At 37.1% G+C, this 17810-nt stretch overlaps 1 protein-coding gene and 1 pseudogene across 1 annotated transcript; one reads left to right on the top strand and one right to left on the bottom strand.

The window, feature by feature from the left end:
• LOC110455771 overlaps positions 1 to 1860 on the top strand; it is a 7814-nt pseudogene extending 5954 nt beyond the window's left edge.
• Positions 1861 to 2153: 293 nt separating this feature from the next.
• LOC110455773 (ATP-dependent DNA helicase Q-like SIM) lies at positions 2154 to 14189 on the bottom strand. Its single transcript, XM_021506133.1, is given in 3 exon segments — positions 2154 to 3001; positions 4113 to 4290; positions 14042 to 14189. Coding segments are annotated over 3 exon segments (1149 nt in total). The 3' UTR covers positions 2154 to 2178.
• Between the last annotated feature and the right edge of the window lie 3621 nt (positions 14190 to 17810).

Genomic DNA, 17810 nt, shown 5'->3' with positions numbered 1-17810 from the left:
GGACAAGTTCGATAACCGCCATTATCCGACCATAATTTGTGGAGTTATGCCCCTTTATGGACTTGCCGAAACAGTGTCCGCTCGATATCTCGAGTAATTATTAACGGATTAACTTCAAACTTCACAACAAGGTTAATTACCATGAAACCTCGGACAAGTTCGATAACCGCCATTATCCGACCATAATTTGTGGAGTTATGCCCCTTTATGGACTTGCCGAAACAGTGTCCGCTCGATATCTCGAGTAATTATTAACGGATTAACTTCAAACTTCACAACAAGGTTAATTACCATGAAACCTCGGACAAGTTCGATAACCGCCATTATCCGACCATAATTTGTGGAGTTATGCCCCTTTATGGACTTGCAGAAACAGTGTCCGCTCGATATCTCGAGTAATTATTAACAGATTAACTTTAAACTTCACAACAAGGTGAAAGCTCACAAGTTCGATAACCGCCATTATCCGACCATAATTTGTGGATATCCGCTCAATAACTAGAGTGCCTTACAACGGGCACACGAACAATGTACACTTTTTTTATGACGAGGTTAATTTCCGTAGAAGCTTGGACAAGTTTGATAACCATTATTATCCGACCGTAATTATTGGAGTTATTCCCCTTGGTTTCATTAATGCAATGCATGCGTTCCATGATGTTGTATTGCACTCATTGATCTACCAGTTATGTTGAATGATTTCTCTTTTAATATCAATTACTCACAAATACTTCATATATTTCAATCATACAAACAACTGCTCATTCAATGTGTGACGGGCGTATTATATACCGCTCGCGGTAACCTTGTTTCAATAATAATGTACTATTTCATTTGCAGGAACCTGAAGTTTTACTAAATGTGGATATCTTGGACACTCACCTTGTAGTCAATAGCGTAGTGGATGGAAGAATGCTCAAGTTTGATTTGAACATCAACAACAACAACGTCATATTTAACGTTACACCGGAACAGGCTAAACATGGAGTGACAGTTGATATCTGTGTGTCAAATCATAAAATCCCGGTCAGGATTTCAAAAGCTGAAACAGGAAAATCGGATGATTTACACAATTATGTTATGCAGTTCCTTCAGTGGTACTTTTTGATTTTAACCTTCAAATATGCCATTAAGGAGGGGGATTCAGAGAGAACAAACATGACATTGAAATTTTGCATTCAGTGTTCTTCAGTCATTCCATTTTGTCAAAGTACCTTGAAGAATGCATTGACTACATCCTGAAAACAGAAATCATTCTCCCTGAGAAAATTGCAATGAAAGTGAAGCATGGATCGTATGTAAACATGACTGCATGGACACAAAGGTGACAACAAGGCTACAGATTTACAGAAAGAGAACGAAGTGTTGGTATTGAAGGAACTGATTCGAGGGCCGGGTTCCAACAAAACTGAAAAAGATATAGTCACCATAACAAAAGCAGCACCTGTCATTCAGGATGTTGTTAACAATTTTGATAGAATGACAAATATTCATGACAAGCATACACATCACAGAAAGTGTTCATTGGAAGGAGATATTAGGTGTGTTCTGAAAGAACTTGTCTGTTTGAAAATTTGGACTCCTACACAAGGACGAAAGCTGGAAAACTTTCATCAATTTAAAAAGTCACCATTTGATGTAGACAGAGTAACTTATAAGGAAATTGTCATGAGGAAAGTTGCAAGACTGAAGAGAGGAATTGCTATTCCAGCAGAAAGTGAAGATGAATCAGATTCAGAAAATGATATTTAACTCACAGTATTAAGGTATCTACAGCTTTGATCTTCGGTATACTTTTAATTAGATCAAGTAGTTTGAAAGTTATGGTCTAAATCAAAGTTGTGGACAAACACTCGCTGATCAAAAGTAATCCCAAAATTTGACCATAGCTATAGGGGCATATTCATGTATCTTTTAGAATAAACCTAGAAAACTGGTAATGTCACAAATCTCACAATAAATGCCAGCTGGCACAATATTAAAAGGGGGAACCATCATTAAGATATGCGTAAATTTCCAATTTTCCTTAGTTCAGTTAAAAACAACAGGTACTTCATGTGTGGGTTCCATCAATAGATATTCTTGGACATAAAAACTACTTGATCTAATTAAAACTACCACCTGTGTATTAGAATGTCAAATCAGGATAACAAATTCTGCTACTGTACAACTAAATCATCATGTACACGTACTGAACAGTTCCTTACAGTTTGAGCAGCAATCTCCCTTTTGGCCTGAGAAAACAACACTATCAAATCGCAAGTGATTTACCAACATGAGTCTTAAACAACTTTTGAGAGTGCAGTACTTTATCATTTCTTCTGCCATTCCTTTCCTGTTTTTCGCTATGTCATTGTTGTTAAAGTACATAATTGCTGCAGATGGTTGTCCAAGACGCCCTGCCCGTCCAATTTCCTGTAGGTATTTTTCTAAGGTAGTTGGTGGTCTGCAATGAATAACACGCACAACATTTGGTGCATTCACTCCCATTCCAAGGGCGACAGTCGCCAGGACTAATTGTATCTTTGGATCCTGTTTTGTGAGTTCCTGCATGGTAACATGTTTCATTGACTCTGGATAGTCCTTGTGATATTGGGCAAATATTCTGTTTTGTGGAATTTTTTCCCCATCATACGCATCTTCCTGAAGTTCGTGAGAGGTGTATTGAAAAAAGTATCCCATGGCTTCCAAGTTTTCGACATACATTATGGTGACGGGGAAGGAATGCTTCTTTTCCTTCAGTTCTGATGCAACGAGCTCAATCAAGTCATCATATTTTTCAAACTTTTTAATATTTGGCAATCTGTTTCTGATCTCCAGGGAAATGTTTGGTCGATCCACATTTTCAGATATCACTGCTGGAGTTTTCAAATTTGTTTTGTGATAGTTTCAATAGATTTGGGAGTTGCATGCTGTTGCAGTTAGCATTAAATGGAAAGCCTTGTCAAACACACAGACCAGTTCACCTAATCTCTTAAATGCAGGACGGAATTCATCTCCCCTGCAAAATAAAATTGTGTAAAATTATATTATGCAATTATGAAAGTATATACTAATAGTGACAAATATTGCATTACCTACAAACTTTGATAAATTTACTGATCACCTTATTCAAGATTGCAGTTGTTCTTTTGGAGCACCGTGAAAGATGCTGATCTTTTTTTCTTTTTTGTCCTAATTATTCTGATTTCAGACAGGATTTTTATGAAATATATAATGTAGTAGGATTTATAAGTCTGAAATTACTTACATCAGAAGATAATGAGCTATCACCAGAAACTAATAATTATCTATTATCTAAAGTTGAGAAATTTATTGATTTAACTTATAGATAGATTCACCTAACTCGAATTTGATTAGTATATTTTTATTGAATACTTCCCGTTATATCAATCTGCTCTGTGAATGTGTGTATGTGTGTGGGTGTGTGTTTAGAAGTATGTATGTTGCCAGTGACGCAGTACTTGTTCCATAACATCGAAAATGAACTAGTCATCTACGCCACTGGTAGAAGTGTTAGCCTTGTTATAAGTGTGTGTAGTGTAAACATTCAGCCATATCATTAATTCAAACATATATACATATTTTCCATATAAATGTCCATCTATTTCAATACGTAATTAATTATCGATAATTTTGTAAATATATCTGATTATTCTTTGTAAATATATATATGTTGTACCGTTTCAGGAGAAGACTAATATATAGGCACTGCCTGTTGTCTAATCCTTTTGTAAATACAATAAAATGTGTTGAAACCAGAAACCTAACACCTTGGATCTTCCAAATACATTTGAATATCCATCCCCAGGCCTTCTAAAGTGAACATACAAAAATAGCTTTAAATGATTTTAATAAGTTTTAAAAAAATAGGGTACTCGTCGGGCTATTTGGGGCCACTAGGCAATCTGCCCACTTTGCACCAGCTTTAAATTCAATACTGCCTAGGGAGGGAATCGAACCCTCGTACATAGCAAAAACTGTGTTGATGTTAGAATATATATATATAGCCTGGTATATATTGTTCTCATATCATTATATAATGTATCATTGTGGTAAAAATTAAGTACAAAGACTTAGTTATATATATATGTGTACTTCATAAAACTTACCACTCTGAAACAATATGGACTTCATCAATAACTATTCCGCAGACAAGATATTGATACAATTTGGATCGCAGAAGTCTGGAAAATTTGGTTTTCATTAAGGCTTCAGGGTGAGAATATATCAAGTTAAACTCTCCATTCTTCAATTCCTCAAATGGTACATCTAGGGCTGGGACGAATCAGGATTTTTTCGAATCGGTTCGATTTCAATTTTGATCCTTTCGAAACGATTTTTTCGAATCGATTCACTTGATACACACTTTCTCATAAAAACATAAGAATCAAGTGTAAAACCTTTATTTAAGGTATAACAAGACAAAAGTAACAGTTTATAAAGTAGCCATGTGGTAACATATTAAAGTTTTTACCAAGTTAAAATGTTTTCACTGCAGGGGTAGATTGTGTTGATGTTGTTGCCGCGAATCATTAATTGAAATGCCATGCTTTCTTTTTAAATGATTTGACATCGAAGACGTAGACCCTGTTTGGTATTTGAATAAAACAGGGTTCCCTGTCACTTTTGTAATTGTTTTTTTTTGTACCCCCATACCTCTCAAAATGGGGGTATGGCGCCATTTATTAGGGGTTCACCTTATCTAAATCCCCATGGGTATGTAATATCATCACAAAATTGTTAACTAAATGTAGCAATGCCATTTTTACATGTTTTTATATATTTCATAATATTTCCAGCCTGTCATATAATAAAAACACCAAGAATCAGTCAGTAAAAACAATGTAATTTTTACAGGTTTTTATTTATTTCATGATATTTCCAGTTTGTCATAGAATAAAAACACCAAGAATGAGTCAGTAACAGAATGAACATTGTGTAAGGAGGCTGTACCCAAATCGGATCAGTACCCAAATCGGATCACTTTTGGCAAAAATAGTTATACTTCAATAAATGTGCCAAACAATCAGTTATAACAATGATGTATTCTTAGCCATGCACCAGTTTAATTCTACAAATGATTCGTTTTTAAGTTCAAATTGCACAAGAAAACGTAATACAAACTCAAATGTGTTTTGAATACGTTTTTAAAAACTGGCATGTATTACTGAAACAGAGATCATGTAACTTACCCACGTATTTACGTTTCGTGTAACGGAGTACGTGTACCTGGGGTATCCCATTGGAGATTCCCTTCCGGTATATTATTTAGACGTTTCTGATTGGTAATATTTATAGGATATGTTACCTTATAACCTGTACAGCACTCTACGCTCAGGTATGGGTCAGCATCGAGTTCAAATACTACATTGCACGTGTATTTCAAGGCATACAATTAAATTTGGCTATATAGCTGGGTGTTTTTGGTATTGTAAATCAGTCTGGCAGAGGCTTACATGTAGCTGGCTGGCTCGTCTTTACCCTTCTTACGGGCAGGTATGTAGGAGTGTATTCGGCCTTAGACCTCAAAATTTTCCGGGCTGGGTGGTATTTTCCCATTGTAGGCATGTTTTGGGTAGAATTACGAATTGCGAAGACTAATGGTGAGTTAAGAATGCTCCAGACTAAATAAGGATAAAATCCCTTAATCCCAATGGTCGGAGAAGGATTTTAAAGGTTTTACCTCTATTTCTACTATTGTGCCCCGCCCTTCTGCCCCCTGGGAGACCACACCCACTGCTTATACAAAATTGAGTCAACTTGGCCCAAGGATGCTCCAGACTTCTCAATAACCAAAATGCCCTGGGAGTTGATATTTGGCCAGTAGCATGCTTGGGTGAAGGGCTACCAAGTTTGTTCAAATGAATGACCTTTAATTATATTCAAGGTCACAGGGGTCAATTGTATTAAAAAACCTTTAACCAACTTCTTCTGAATAACCAAAATGTTCAGGGTGATGATATTTGGCCAGTAACATGCTTGGATGAAGGGCTACCAAGTTTGTTCAAATAAATGACCTTGACTTATAGCCAAGGTCACAGGGGTCAAATATGTTAAAAACATTTAAACAACTTCTTTTGAATAACCAAGAGGCCTAGGGTGATGGTATTTGGCCAGTAACATGCTGGAATGAAGGGCTACCAAGTTTGTTCAATGACCTTGACCCACTTTCAAGGTCACTGTTTTTTTTTAGCGCGTTATCATATTCATCTAAAGAGAACGGTATGTTAAGATTTGTGGTATTATCTTCTGTTTCGTTCAGATATTCTCTAATTCCATTTATGTCTTTATTTTTATTATCTTTGAATTCGTCTGTACAGTTTTGGTTACTGCAAGCTTTTTGGAATTGTTTAGCTAGTAAATTAGCTTTCTCTAAATTTGTTTTTCCTTCCATGTTTTCCCCTAATATTGGAATTTCTTTAGGTGGTATTCCCTGTATTGCTTTGATTTTGTTCTATACTGTTTAAGTATTAGTTTTATTGTTAAGTGAACTACAAAATTCTATCCAGTGGGTTTCTTTATGTTTTTTACAAGTTCTATTGAATTTATTTTTAGCTATTTTGTAAGTTCGAAGTGTTGTTCTGTTGGATTTTTCTTACATATTTTTTCCCATCTACGTTTTATTCTCTTAGTTATGGCGCTGCTTTCATTCCACCAGGGATTGTGTTTGCATTCTTTAGGTTTACCTGAAGTTCTGGGAATTGATTCTGTTGCCGCATTAAGTATGATTTTAGTAAAATTTTCGTTGTACATATCGATATCGTTGTTTTTGACATCATTAATATTGATATGTTTACATATATCTTGGAATTTAGTCCAATTGGCTTTCTCGAATAACCATTTTGGTGGGAATTGGATCACGTTTCTGATTGGTTTAAAATTAAATTTTGCCAGAATAGGATAATGGTCTGATCCTAGGGTGCTATTACTTACCGACCATGAACTTATTAGGTTGCCTATTTTCGGTGTTGAGATGGTAAGGTCTAGGTGGGATATGCCACCGGTTCTGTAGTCTATCCATGTTCCGTGGTCGGGTTCATTAAGTACGGTTAGATTATTTTCTAGGAGCCAATCTTCTAGTAAATCCCCTCTGGGGTTATTTTCTCTACTCCCCCACATTATGTTTGCCGCATTCAAGTCTCCAGATAAGATACAGTGTTGGTATTTTGATGTTATATTCAAAATTGTATCTAGATCTTCTTTCTCTAATATTATACTGGGACTTATATATATATATTGAAAATTGCTATTATTTTGTTATTTCTGTGCAACTCTGCACCGAGCATTTCTATTTTTGCGGAGATATCTTTAATTGGAATAGATTTATAAGCTATATCATTTTTAATATATAACGCTAACCCTGTGGTTCGACTGCCTAGTTTAAGTGGTTCGTAATAACCTATGATTTTGGGAACTTTTAAATTGGGTCTCATTTTTGTTTCTTGAACTTTAATTATATCTATGTCTTGACTTTATGTTGTGTTAGTAGTTGTTTAAGGCTACTTAAGTTAGCTCTGAGGCCGCGAGCGTTCCAGCTGAGTACAGACAGGGAGCTTGCGGCCTTTTTATCCATTTGTACTGCCATATTGGTTAGTTAGTTTTTTATGTGTTAGATTTAGACGAAGGTTATCTTTATTTGTGTAGTTGTTTTACCAGTCGTTTGTTGGCTGATCTTGTGTTGTACCCGTAGCTCTCTTTTTTGGATGTTGATTTTGATTGTTTACATGTCCTTTTGTTTTTCAGTACGGTTGGGGGTGTTTTGGCTCTGTGTAGGGGGATTTTGGGCGGTGTTTTGGTGGATGTGGGACATGGTGTTTCTGGGGACTTTATGGACATGTTCTCTATTGTTTCTGAACAAATACTAGGCGTTGGTGAGGGTGCACTAGAGTTTGGAGATGGGGGGTATGGAGTCAATTCTGTCAATAGTTATTGCCAAGTCCATGCCTAATTCTTGTATTAATGCATTGTTGAAGGTTGCATATAATTTGGCTGGGTCTTCCTGAAGATTGGCTAGTGATAAAAATAGGGAACCTAATGTATTTACAAGTTGCTGTCTCGTGACTAATTTATTGCCGATTGAGTGGGGGCCTGTACGATGTCGTATCTTACGAGGGCTCCGGTTGAGGATTTGAATGCGGACGTAAATGTTTTGTTATTGTTAACTGCTTCTGCGTACGTTTTACCTTGTGTTTTGCTTTCTTTAATGTTTGTTTTGTTATTTTGGTTGTTATTGTTTTGTACCTTTTTGTACCCTTTGGTGACTGGTGTTACTGACAATATGTTATCTCCATATCTAATATTTCTTGGAACCGTGGAAGATTTAAATAGGAGGAGAATTGATGTAGTTAATTTCCATCACAAAATGCACCGGTACAATAATTTGTACTCAAAATGAGCAGCAACCCATGTTTTCCTTTTTTACTCCAAATCATAAAACTTGAAACATTTTTATTAGGTCACCTGAGTCAAAGTCTCAAGTGACCTATTGCGATCACCTTTTGTCCGGTGTCGTCCGTCGTGCGTCGTGCGTCCGTAAACAGTTAACATTTTCGACTTCTTCTCCAAAACCCCGTAACCAATTTCAATGAAATTTTGCAGAAACCTTCCATGGCCAAAGGTCAACAAAAAGAGTGGCCGGTTTGGTCCCAAGCCCCCAGGGGCCTGATGGGTGGGGCCAAAAAGGGTCGAATTGACTGAAATTTCAAAAATCTTCTTTCAAGACCCAGATATGGTAGAATCAAATGCGCTTCATAGATGGAAGGGTCTTAAGGTGCTTTACCAAATTTGTGAATTTCATGACCCTGGGGTCTTACGTTTCCCCCTGGGGAGGGGGTAAACTTTACTATAGTTTACATAGGAAAATAATATTTTGGACCAACATTTGTTTAATTTCCATTGGAAGTAATTTAATTTGGGTTAGCATTATCAGTATTGGATAGCTGTTTGATGGTATGCACATATCAGCCCTGACTGACCCCTGGGGCTGATGGGTGGGGCCAAAAAGGGTTGAATTGACTGAAATTTCAAAAATCTTCTTCTCAAGACCCAGATATGGGATATGAGATATGGGGGCAAACTTTGTTATGGTTTATAATGGCAAATGATACTTTGAATATTACATGTTGATAACTTGATTGGAATTATAACCCTGAGTTGACAGTTTGATACTTTGTAAATTTTGAGCCATCCCTACCCCCCAAGGGCTGTAGGGTGGGGCCCAATGGAGTCCGTGTGCTAAAATAAAATTTCTACAATTTCCTTGTTTAGAATCAGAGGTGCTAGTTTCAAATACTTTTCAGTCTTAAATCTGCATGCTAGATATTGAATAAGGTGGTTCTATTGTTTTTTGTCACTTTGAATAATATTTCTGTTCATGTTAAAAACAAAAATCAACTCTCTGTATAAGTATATAAGGTGATCGTTAAGGCCCATGGGCCTCTTGTTCTTTATGCAATCCAAAGAATTTAGCACATGATAAATATACACACCACTTCTAAGAATATTGCAGTGGGAGAACCTGTCCATTCAAGTCTCACAAAGATGAGTTATTTATCAATGAACCACCTGATTAGATATATAATGTGCATAGCATGGTCTAGCATTATTTTCCTCGTTTCTGACTTTCATCTGTCGAGTGATGCAGTTGTACTGATTGTGGTTTGCATATAACGTGACTCTGTGACAGCTAGTACTTTTTTTAGCATTTCATTTTTTTCTTTCTTTCTTGAAATTGATCCTTATACCAGAGACGTAATATATACGTCTCCGCTAATACATTGCCCCACTATCTCGCCTGAGGACATTGTTGTTAAATTGTCATCTACAACAAATGCAATCTACATACTAACTTCAGGGGCAAGGTACCCCCTTGCTCACCTGCTGACATCCCTTTCATGTCATACCTGTACACAGGTACATTTGTATATAGGTGTGTCTTGGGCCTCCTACTGCCATTAGTTTAGTTTAGTTTATCGGCCTTTAGCCTTTTGGCTAATCAGCATAAACATTACAACATTACAATACATTTTACAAAATTGAGTGAGTGATACACAGCAATACAGACATATTATGGAGGATGTGTAATTATTCATTTGATCTCAGTTGTGAAGCAGAAATTAAAAATTTGGAAAGATTATTCTATTTATTTCAATTTTATGAATAGAAGTAAGCAGTTTCGACAGACAACTTATAATTACTAAAGTTATGCCTCTATAGTTATTGGTATCATTGATATTACCTTTTTAGCTCACCTGGCACGAAGTGCCAAGTGAGCTTATGCCGTGGCGCGGCGACCGTCGTCCGTCCGTCCGTCCTCATGCGTCAACTTCTCCTTTAAACAACTTCTTCTGAATTACCAAAATGCCCAGGGAGTTGATATTCGGCCAGTAGCATGCTTGGGTGAAGGGCTACTAAGTTTGTTCAAATGAATAACCTTCACCCATATTCAAGGTCACAGGGGTCAAATATGTTTAAAACTTTAAACAACTTCATCTGAATAACCAAAATGCACAGGGTGATGATATTTGGCCAGTAGCATTCTGAGATAAAGGGCTACAACGTTTGTTCAAATGAATAACCTTCACCCATATTCAGGGTCACAGGGGTCAAATATGTTAAAACCTTTAAACAACTTCTTCTGAATTACCAAAATGCCCAGGGAGTTGATATTCGGCCAGTAGCATGCTTGGGTGAAGGGCTACTAAGTTTGTTCAAATGAATTACCTTTACCCATATTCAAGGTCACAGGGGTCCAATATGTTTAAAACTTTAAACAACTTCTGAATAACCAAAAGGATCAGGATGTTGATATTTAGTCAGTAGCATACTAGGATCAAAGGCTACCAAGTTTGTATAAATGTGTGACCTTGAATCATATTCAAGGTCACAAGGAGCAACTATGTTCAAAATATCTCAACAACTTGTTCTGAATAACCAATAGGCTCAGGATGTTGATATTTAGTCAGTAGCATCCTAGGATCAAAGGCTACCAAGTTTGTATAAATGTGTGACCTTGAATCATATTAAAGGTCACAAGGAGCAAATATGTTCAAAATATCTCAACAACTTGTTCTGAATAACCAATAGGCTCAGGATGTTGATATTTAGTCAGTAGCATCCTAGGATCAAAGGCTACCAAGATTGTATAAATGTATGACCTTGAATCATATTCAAGGTCTCAAGGAGCAAATATGTTCAAAATATTTTAACAACTTGTTCTGAATAACCAATAGGCTCAGGATGTTGATATTTAGTCAGTAGCATCCTAGGATCAAAGGCTACCAAGATTGTATAAATGTATGACCTTGAATCATCTTCAAGGTCACAAGGAGCAAATATGTTCAAAATATTTCAACAACTTGTTCTGAATAACAAAAATGCCCAGGGTGATGATATTTAGTCAGTAGCATATGCTGGGATTGAGGACTACTTTGGTTGTTAAAGGGAATGACCTTCAATTATATCCAAGGTCACAGAGGTCAATTTTTTTCAAAATCTTTAAACAACCTCTTCTGCATAACCATGGGTCCCCGGATGTTTATACTTTGCAAGTTGCATCCTGAGATGAAAGGCTTTAAACAACTTCATCTGAATAACCAAAATGCACAGGGTGATGATATTTGGCCAGTAGCATTCTGAGATAAAGGGCTACAACGTTTGTTCAAATGAATAACCTTCACCCATATTCAGGGTCACAGGGGTCAAATATGTGAAAAACATTCAACAACTTCTTCTGAATAACCAAAAGGATCAGGATGTTGATATTTAGTCAGTAGCATCCTAGGATCAAAGGCTACCAAGTTTGTATAAATGTATGACCTTGAATCATATTCAAAGTCACAAGGAGCAAATATGTTCAAAATATCTCAACAACTTGTTCTGAATAACCAAAAGGCTCAGGATGTTGATATTTAGTCAGTAGCATATGCTGGGATTGAGGACTACTTTGTTTGTTAAAGTGAATGACCTTCAATTATATTCAAGGTCACAGGGGTCAATTTTTTTCAAAATCTTTAAACAACCTCTTCTGCATAACCATGGGTCCCAGGATGTTTATACTTTGCAAGTTGCATCCTGAGATGAAAGGCTATACAATGTGTTCAACATAATGACTTTGTTCGACTTTCAATCACAGGGGTGAAATGTTCAAAAAAAAATAACAGGGTCTTTTGAATGAATTTTAATCATAAATACTGATATCTGATATCACTTTTAAGGTTACAAGTGTGAGTTTTATACCAGGTGAGCGATGCAGGCCCATTGGGCCTCTTGTTTATGTAGTGGAATGATAACACCACGTGACCAACACTCTGGAAATATATCTCCAGTGAAAATCATATTTAATAATCGTTTTAACAATGGCACGAAAATATCTTTAAATTCACAAAATATTCTGGCGACTTATTCGGCTTGGACTTTTTTTAAGACATTTAAAATTTCAGTCTCTGTGATTTCATTGTCTAATTCGTGAAATATACATTCATCAGAATTGTATTCCATATCATCAGAATATACTCATCAGAATCAAAAATCTTTTTGAATTGATCATAAAAATCTTTTATAGACAAATTTATAATAGCATTTGTATTGCGTTTGAATAAATGATAAAACTGTTCCGGGTTTGCTCTACGCAAGTAATTCATTCTATTACCTTCATGCGTCTTAAATCTTCTTTTCATCTTGCGCTCGTACATTTTAAACATACGTTTATTGTTCACCAAAACACTCCTTTTTTCAGGAATACGCGCAAAATAAAAGTCAGCAAGCGCTTTCATATATCTTTTGTATAAAAACTTACAATGATTGTCAAACCAAGGTTTGTCATTAGAGACACATCTACCAGTTCAGTCGGTGCTGGATTTGTATGAAAAAGTCTTGCCACAAAATGGCGTGAATACATCACACAACAAGGAAGACAAGTTTACTACACACTGGTTTACATGTACAGAATTGTTTTCCAGTGACGTAACCATTTCATTTAACTCATTTTGTTTGGTAACTAATACTTCACGCATTCTTTCTATATGACCGTCGTTCCATCAATACACAGTATGCATTTCGTTTTTATAAGCAAAATCGCTATTAATTACATTCAAGTTATCAAATTGGACAAAAAATTCAACTGGTGCATGATCGGACCACAAATTTAAATCACAAACTTACAACCTGTTCACAGTTTTAAAGCATGATTTGTCAATGAGTACATGATTAAAAAATGTTAAACGACCAGATACATCATCAGGCTTTCTGACATTACACACATCATGTATACCATCATGGGCAACAAAATCAGATCTGGTTCCTATAAGACTGTTCAAGTCGCCGGTCACTATAACATTTCCTAAAGCAGAGTATTCAGCGATATCATTTTCAAGACATGTAAATAGATCGATATCATACAAATTGTTATAAACATTATTTTCTTGGGGTATGTATGACAAACACATATATAAATCTGACTGGGATAATCCAGACAGTTTAGCCCAAACCAAAGTATCTCTCTAACACATTTGAGGAAAGTCAAAAACTTGGACACATCTTTCCGAAAAAGAACAACTAAACCACCACCAGAGCTGCTGGAGCGCGGGAAAGCTCTTACATCAAAGTCCGACAGCAGAGAGAGGTCAAGTTCCGTCTCAGCTTTATTCCAGCACTCGGACAGTAGCATCAAGTCATAACTGCTAATTTGGTCAACGAATTCATGCTGCCAATATTTTGTATGCAAGTTCCTATTTTCATTCCAGCTGAGTATGTGTAATGAACGTCCAGTCTCTGCGCGCTCCTAACGGGAACCCTGTGGGGGCGGCCTGTAGAGTTTTTTTTCGACGTTTAGCTTGTCGTACGACAGCCTACACTGGCATCCCTGGTTTTGCTTCTGCTTCATGACACGTAGTAGTTCTTTGCGTTTAGCGTATATCTCGGGCGGAAACTGTTCATTAATACTAGGCCTGTCCGTTCTTCAGAAGAAGTTGTTTAAAGGAGAAGTTGACGGATGAGGACGGACGGACGGACGACGGACGGCAGGTGAGCTAAAAATGACCAGTGCCTTTCAGTTCTCCGGAATGCTTTCGTATATCCTGGCATTGCTTGTAGTCGTGGAATCTGGCGATGATTGGTCGAGGTGAACCTTTACCTGCGATGTGATGAACTCGCTCAAACTTGACGTTTCCTACATTGTCTGACGACATCTTCAGCTTTTCTACTAAAAAATCTTTTAGTACTCGTTCCGTTATTTTCGAGTCTCATTCGGTATCTCGCGGATATTGGTAAATATGAGATTGTCTCTCATTGAGCGGGATTTCGCATCTACAAGATCATTTTTAATTGATCGACTGTCCGCCTCGAGAGAAATAATACGGTCCTCCAAAGTACCGACCTGGAAATCGAGGCTGTCCATCCTGTCCGATAGGAGGTCAATCATTTCCTTTGTCCTCCGCACACTGTCAGATATCTCAGATTTTAATGCCACAAAATCATTGTCAAATTTGGAAAGTTTAATGTCTAAAGTACTCACTTTCTTATCCCCGGATTCCAGTTTAATCAGGCGTTTTGATATGGTATCCACTTTTCCAGTCAGGCTGGAGACGTCTATGCCGAGGTGTGTCACACTGTCAATTAACGACTCTGCCCACTTAGGAGGGTTCAGAGGACCCGAGCCAGTCTGTAAAAATTGAACTTTAGGTGTCGATGTTACAGGTTTATCCATACTTTCACCATGTAATACAGAGTTAGCCTCTTGTAAAATGTTACCCACTGTTGTGACCGATACACTTGAGTGACCACTGCTGTCCGAGAGTGATTCCCGTTCGTCATGACTAGATTTCCTGTCCATATCATCTTCCAAAACCAATATTTGATGATGAATATTATGATTTAATCACATATGCATATAAACAGTCCACCAATCGATAGAAATTGTCCGTACGAAACTCCAGAACATAGAAACTCAGTGGATTTTGTGGAGCTCCAAAAAAATATAGGGAGAAACAACAAGAGGCCCATGGGCCTTAACGGTCACCTGATATATTTATACAGAGAGTTGATTTTGTTTTTAACATGAACAGAAGTATTATTCAAAGTGACAAAAAACAATAAAACCACCTTATTCAATATCTAGAATACAGATTTCAGACTAAAAAGCATTTGAAACTAGCACCTCTGATTCTAAACAAGGAAAATGAAGAAATTTTAGCACACCGACTCCTTTGGGCCCCACCCTACAGCCCTTGGGGGTAGGGCTGGTTCAAAATTTTCAAAGTATCAAACTGTCAACTCAAGGTTATAATTCCAATCAAGTTAATAACATGTAATATTTAAAGTATCATTTGCCATTATAAACCATAACAAACTTTGTCTCAGGTGACCTAACAAGAGGCCCAATGGGCCTGCATCGCTCACCTGTTATTAATCTAACACCTGTAATCTTAAAATTTCATAAGAACCTATTAAAAGATTTAAACATATGACGCCTCTGACCTTGATTGTCAAACAAGGACATTAGGTTGAAAGTGGATCAAGGTCATTCATTTGAACTAACATGGTAGTTCTTCATCCCAGCATGCTACAGGCCCAATTTCAGTACCCTGGCCCTTTTGCTTATTGAAAAGAAGTCGCTTGAAGATTTTACGACATTTGACCCCTGTGACCTTGAAAGTTGGTCAAGGTCATTCAGTTGAACAAACTTGATAGCCCTTCATCCCAGCATGCTACAGACCCAATGTCAGTACCCTTGGCCTTTTGGTTATTGAGAAGAAGTTGTTTGAAGATTTTAAGACATCTGACCCCAGTGACCTTGAAAGTGGGTCAATGTCATTCATTTAAATAAACTTGATAGTCATTCATCCCAGCTTGCTACAGGCCCAATATCAGTACCCTGGGCCTTTTGGTTATTGAGAAGAAGTTGTTTGAAGATTTTAAAGACATCTGACCCCAATGACCTTGAAAGTGGGTCAAGGTCATTCATTTGAACAAACTTGGTAGCCCTTCATCCCAGCATGCTACAGGCCTAATATCAGTACCCTGGGCCTTTTGGTTATTGAGAAGAAGCTGTTTGAAGACTTTTAACATATTTGACCCCTGTGACCTTGAAAGTGGGTCAAGGTCATTTATTTGAACAAACTTGGTAGCCCTTGATCCCAGCATGCTACTGGCTAAATATCATCTTCCTAGGCCTTTTAGTTACCGAAAAGAAGTTGTTTAAAGCAAAAAGTTGACGCTGGATAGATGGAGGCCGGACAGACGGACGCCGGATGCCGTATGGACGGACAGACGCCGCACCATAACATAAGCTCACTTGCCCTTCGGGCAGGTGAGCTAAAAATGTTTGAATCTCATATAAATTCAATTATATTTTGAAAAGATAAATGTAATCACGAAATTAGATTATATAGTCCGTTGTACTGTATTGTTTACAATTAAATGTGTAACTGTCGTTATTTTGCTGTTTATTTGAATTGTCGACCTAACATAAGAAAGAAATCTCATTGCGTCGATTTGCCATTACTAAAAATATTGACATTTAAAAACAGCAGACATCAACTTCGAAGTTATTTTATAAACATTTTTCACTGATATATTTCGTATTTTTGGACCGTAGAGGTACCACAGTATATAACTTTGCAAGATAAATATTCCGGCACAGGAACTGGTCACGAAGTTGTGCTGTTCAATGACGACATGATTGGATAAGTTTTCACCGTAGAGCAGAGACATATAAAGTATATACGTCTCTGTGTAGAGTAAAGAAACTAATTGCAAACTGACTTTCCAGCTAAAATATCTTTGATCGACAGCGTCAAGACTATTTCTGTTTAATTTCCCTCAAACTCGTTCATACGAGAGAAAAAATCAAAAGTGCTCAAAATTAGGACATGCAATGCTACCAGTTACGTTACCCTATTCAGAGTCGTCAGTTTAGTTTCAATTAAACTCACTGTCTGGAATTTCTGTGGCTGGATACCATCTACATGTTATCTTCAGCATAATCTGATTCCTCAAAACTAAAAAAAATAAAATTCGCAATCTGACGCTGTATGACCATGGCTGTTCTCAAAATCGCCTATTCCTTGGATGGTGACCGCTACAGGCGTTGAACTTGTGACGTCACAGCCGATAGGGTGGCAAATCACTGCGAGTTACGATTAAGCTAATTAGCAAAAGAAGGACAGGTAAGTCTGTATTAACAAGAGATAATTTGACTTCGTCCAAAAAGTGGTATAAATTTTATGAAGCTAAAACCACAGAATTAGATTAGTCTGTGCTAAAATGAAGCGCTTGTATCTCCAAATGGAAGGTAATATGATGGACACTTTAAGACGTAACGACCCAAAGTCTTTTTACCGTATTTTTTCTAAGCGTAAACCTGTACATATGGGTGATTGATCACTTGATGATTTTTTCAAATATTTTAAAGACTTGGCTGATACCACAGCTGAGACATCATTTTGTCCTGATGAGCATACAAATAATAATGATTGTCTATATTCTGAACTGGACATGAGTTTAGTACACAGGAGTTAGTTACAGCTATCAAGTGTCTATCTAAGGGATAATCTGCTGCTAACCCAACTGCAGAGCTGCCAACCTTAGAGATTAAGAAATAGTAATCTCAGGTAGTATTCAAATGCTTTTTTTATGTCATTTCCGCCACCGTGCGAAATCACAAAATCACAGCAACACGGAATGCATCGGGCATAAGTAGTTCCTTTGGCAGACTTTACAATGTCCGGATACAGCTTCGGATATTCCCCTCTAAACGTCGGAATGGATAATTTCCTTTTTTTCCTAGGAGAAACGTCTTCTTGCCCGTC

This window comes from Mizuhopecten yessoensis, unplaced genomic scaffold (genome assembly GCF_002113885.1).
Source record: "Mizuhopecten yessoensis strain PY_sf001 unplaced genomic scaffold, ASM211388v2 scaffold8377, whole genome shotgun sequence".
In the NCBI taxonomy this organism is placed as follows: domain Eukaryota; kingdom Metazoa; phylum Mollusca; class Bivalvia; order Pectinida; family Pectinidae; genus Mizuhopecten; species Mizuhopecten yessoensis.
Note: the sequence above shows the minus strand (reverse complement) of the source record. Positions and strands in the feature narration are given on the sequence as shown.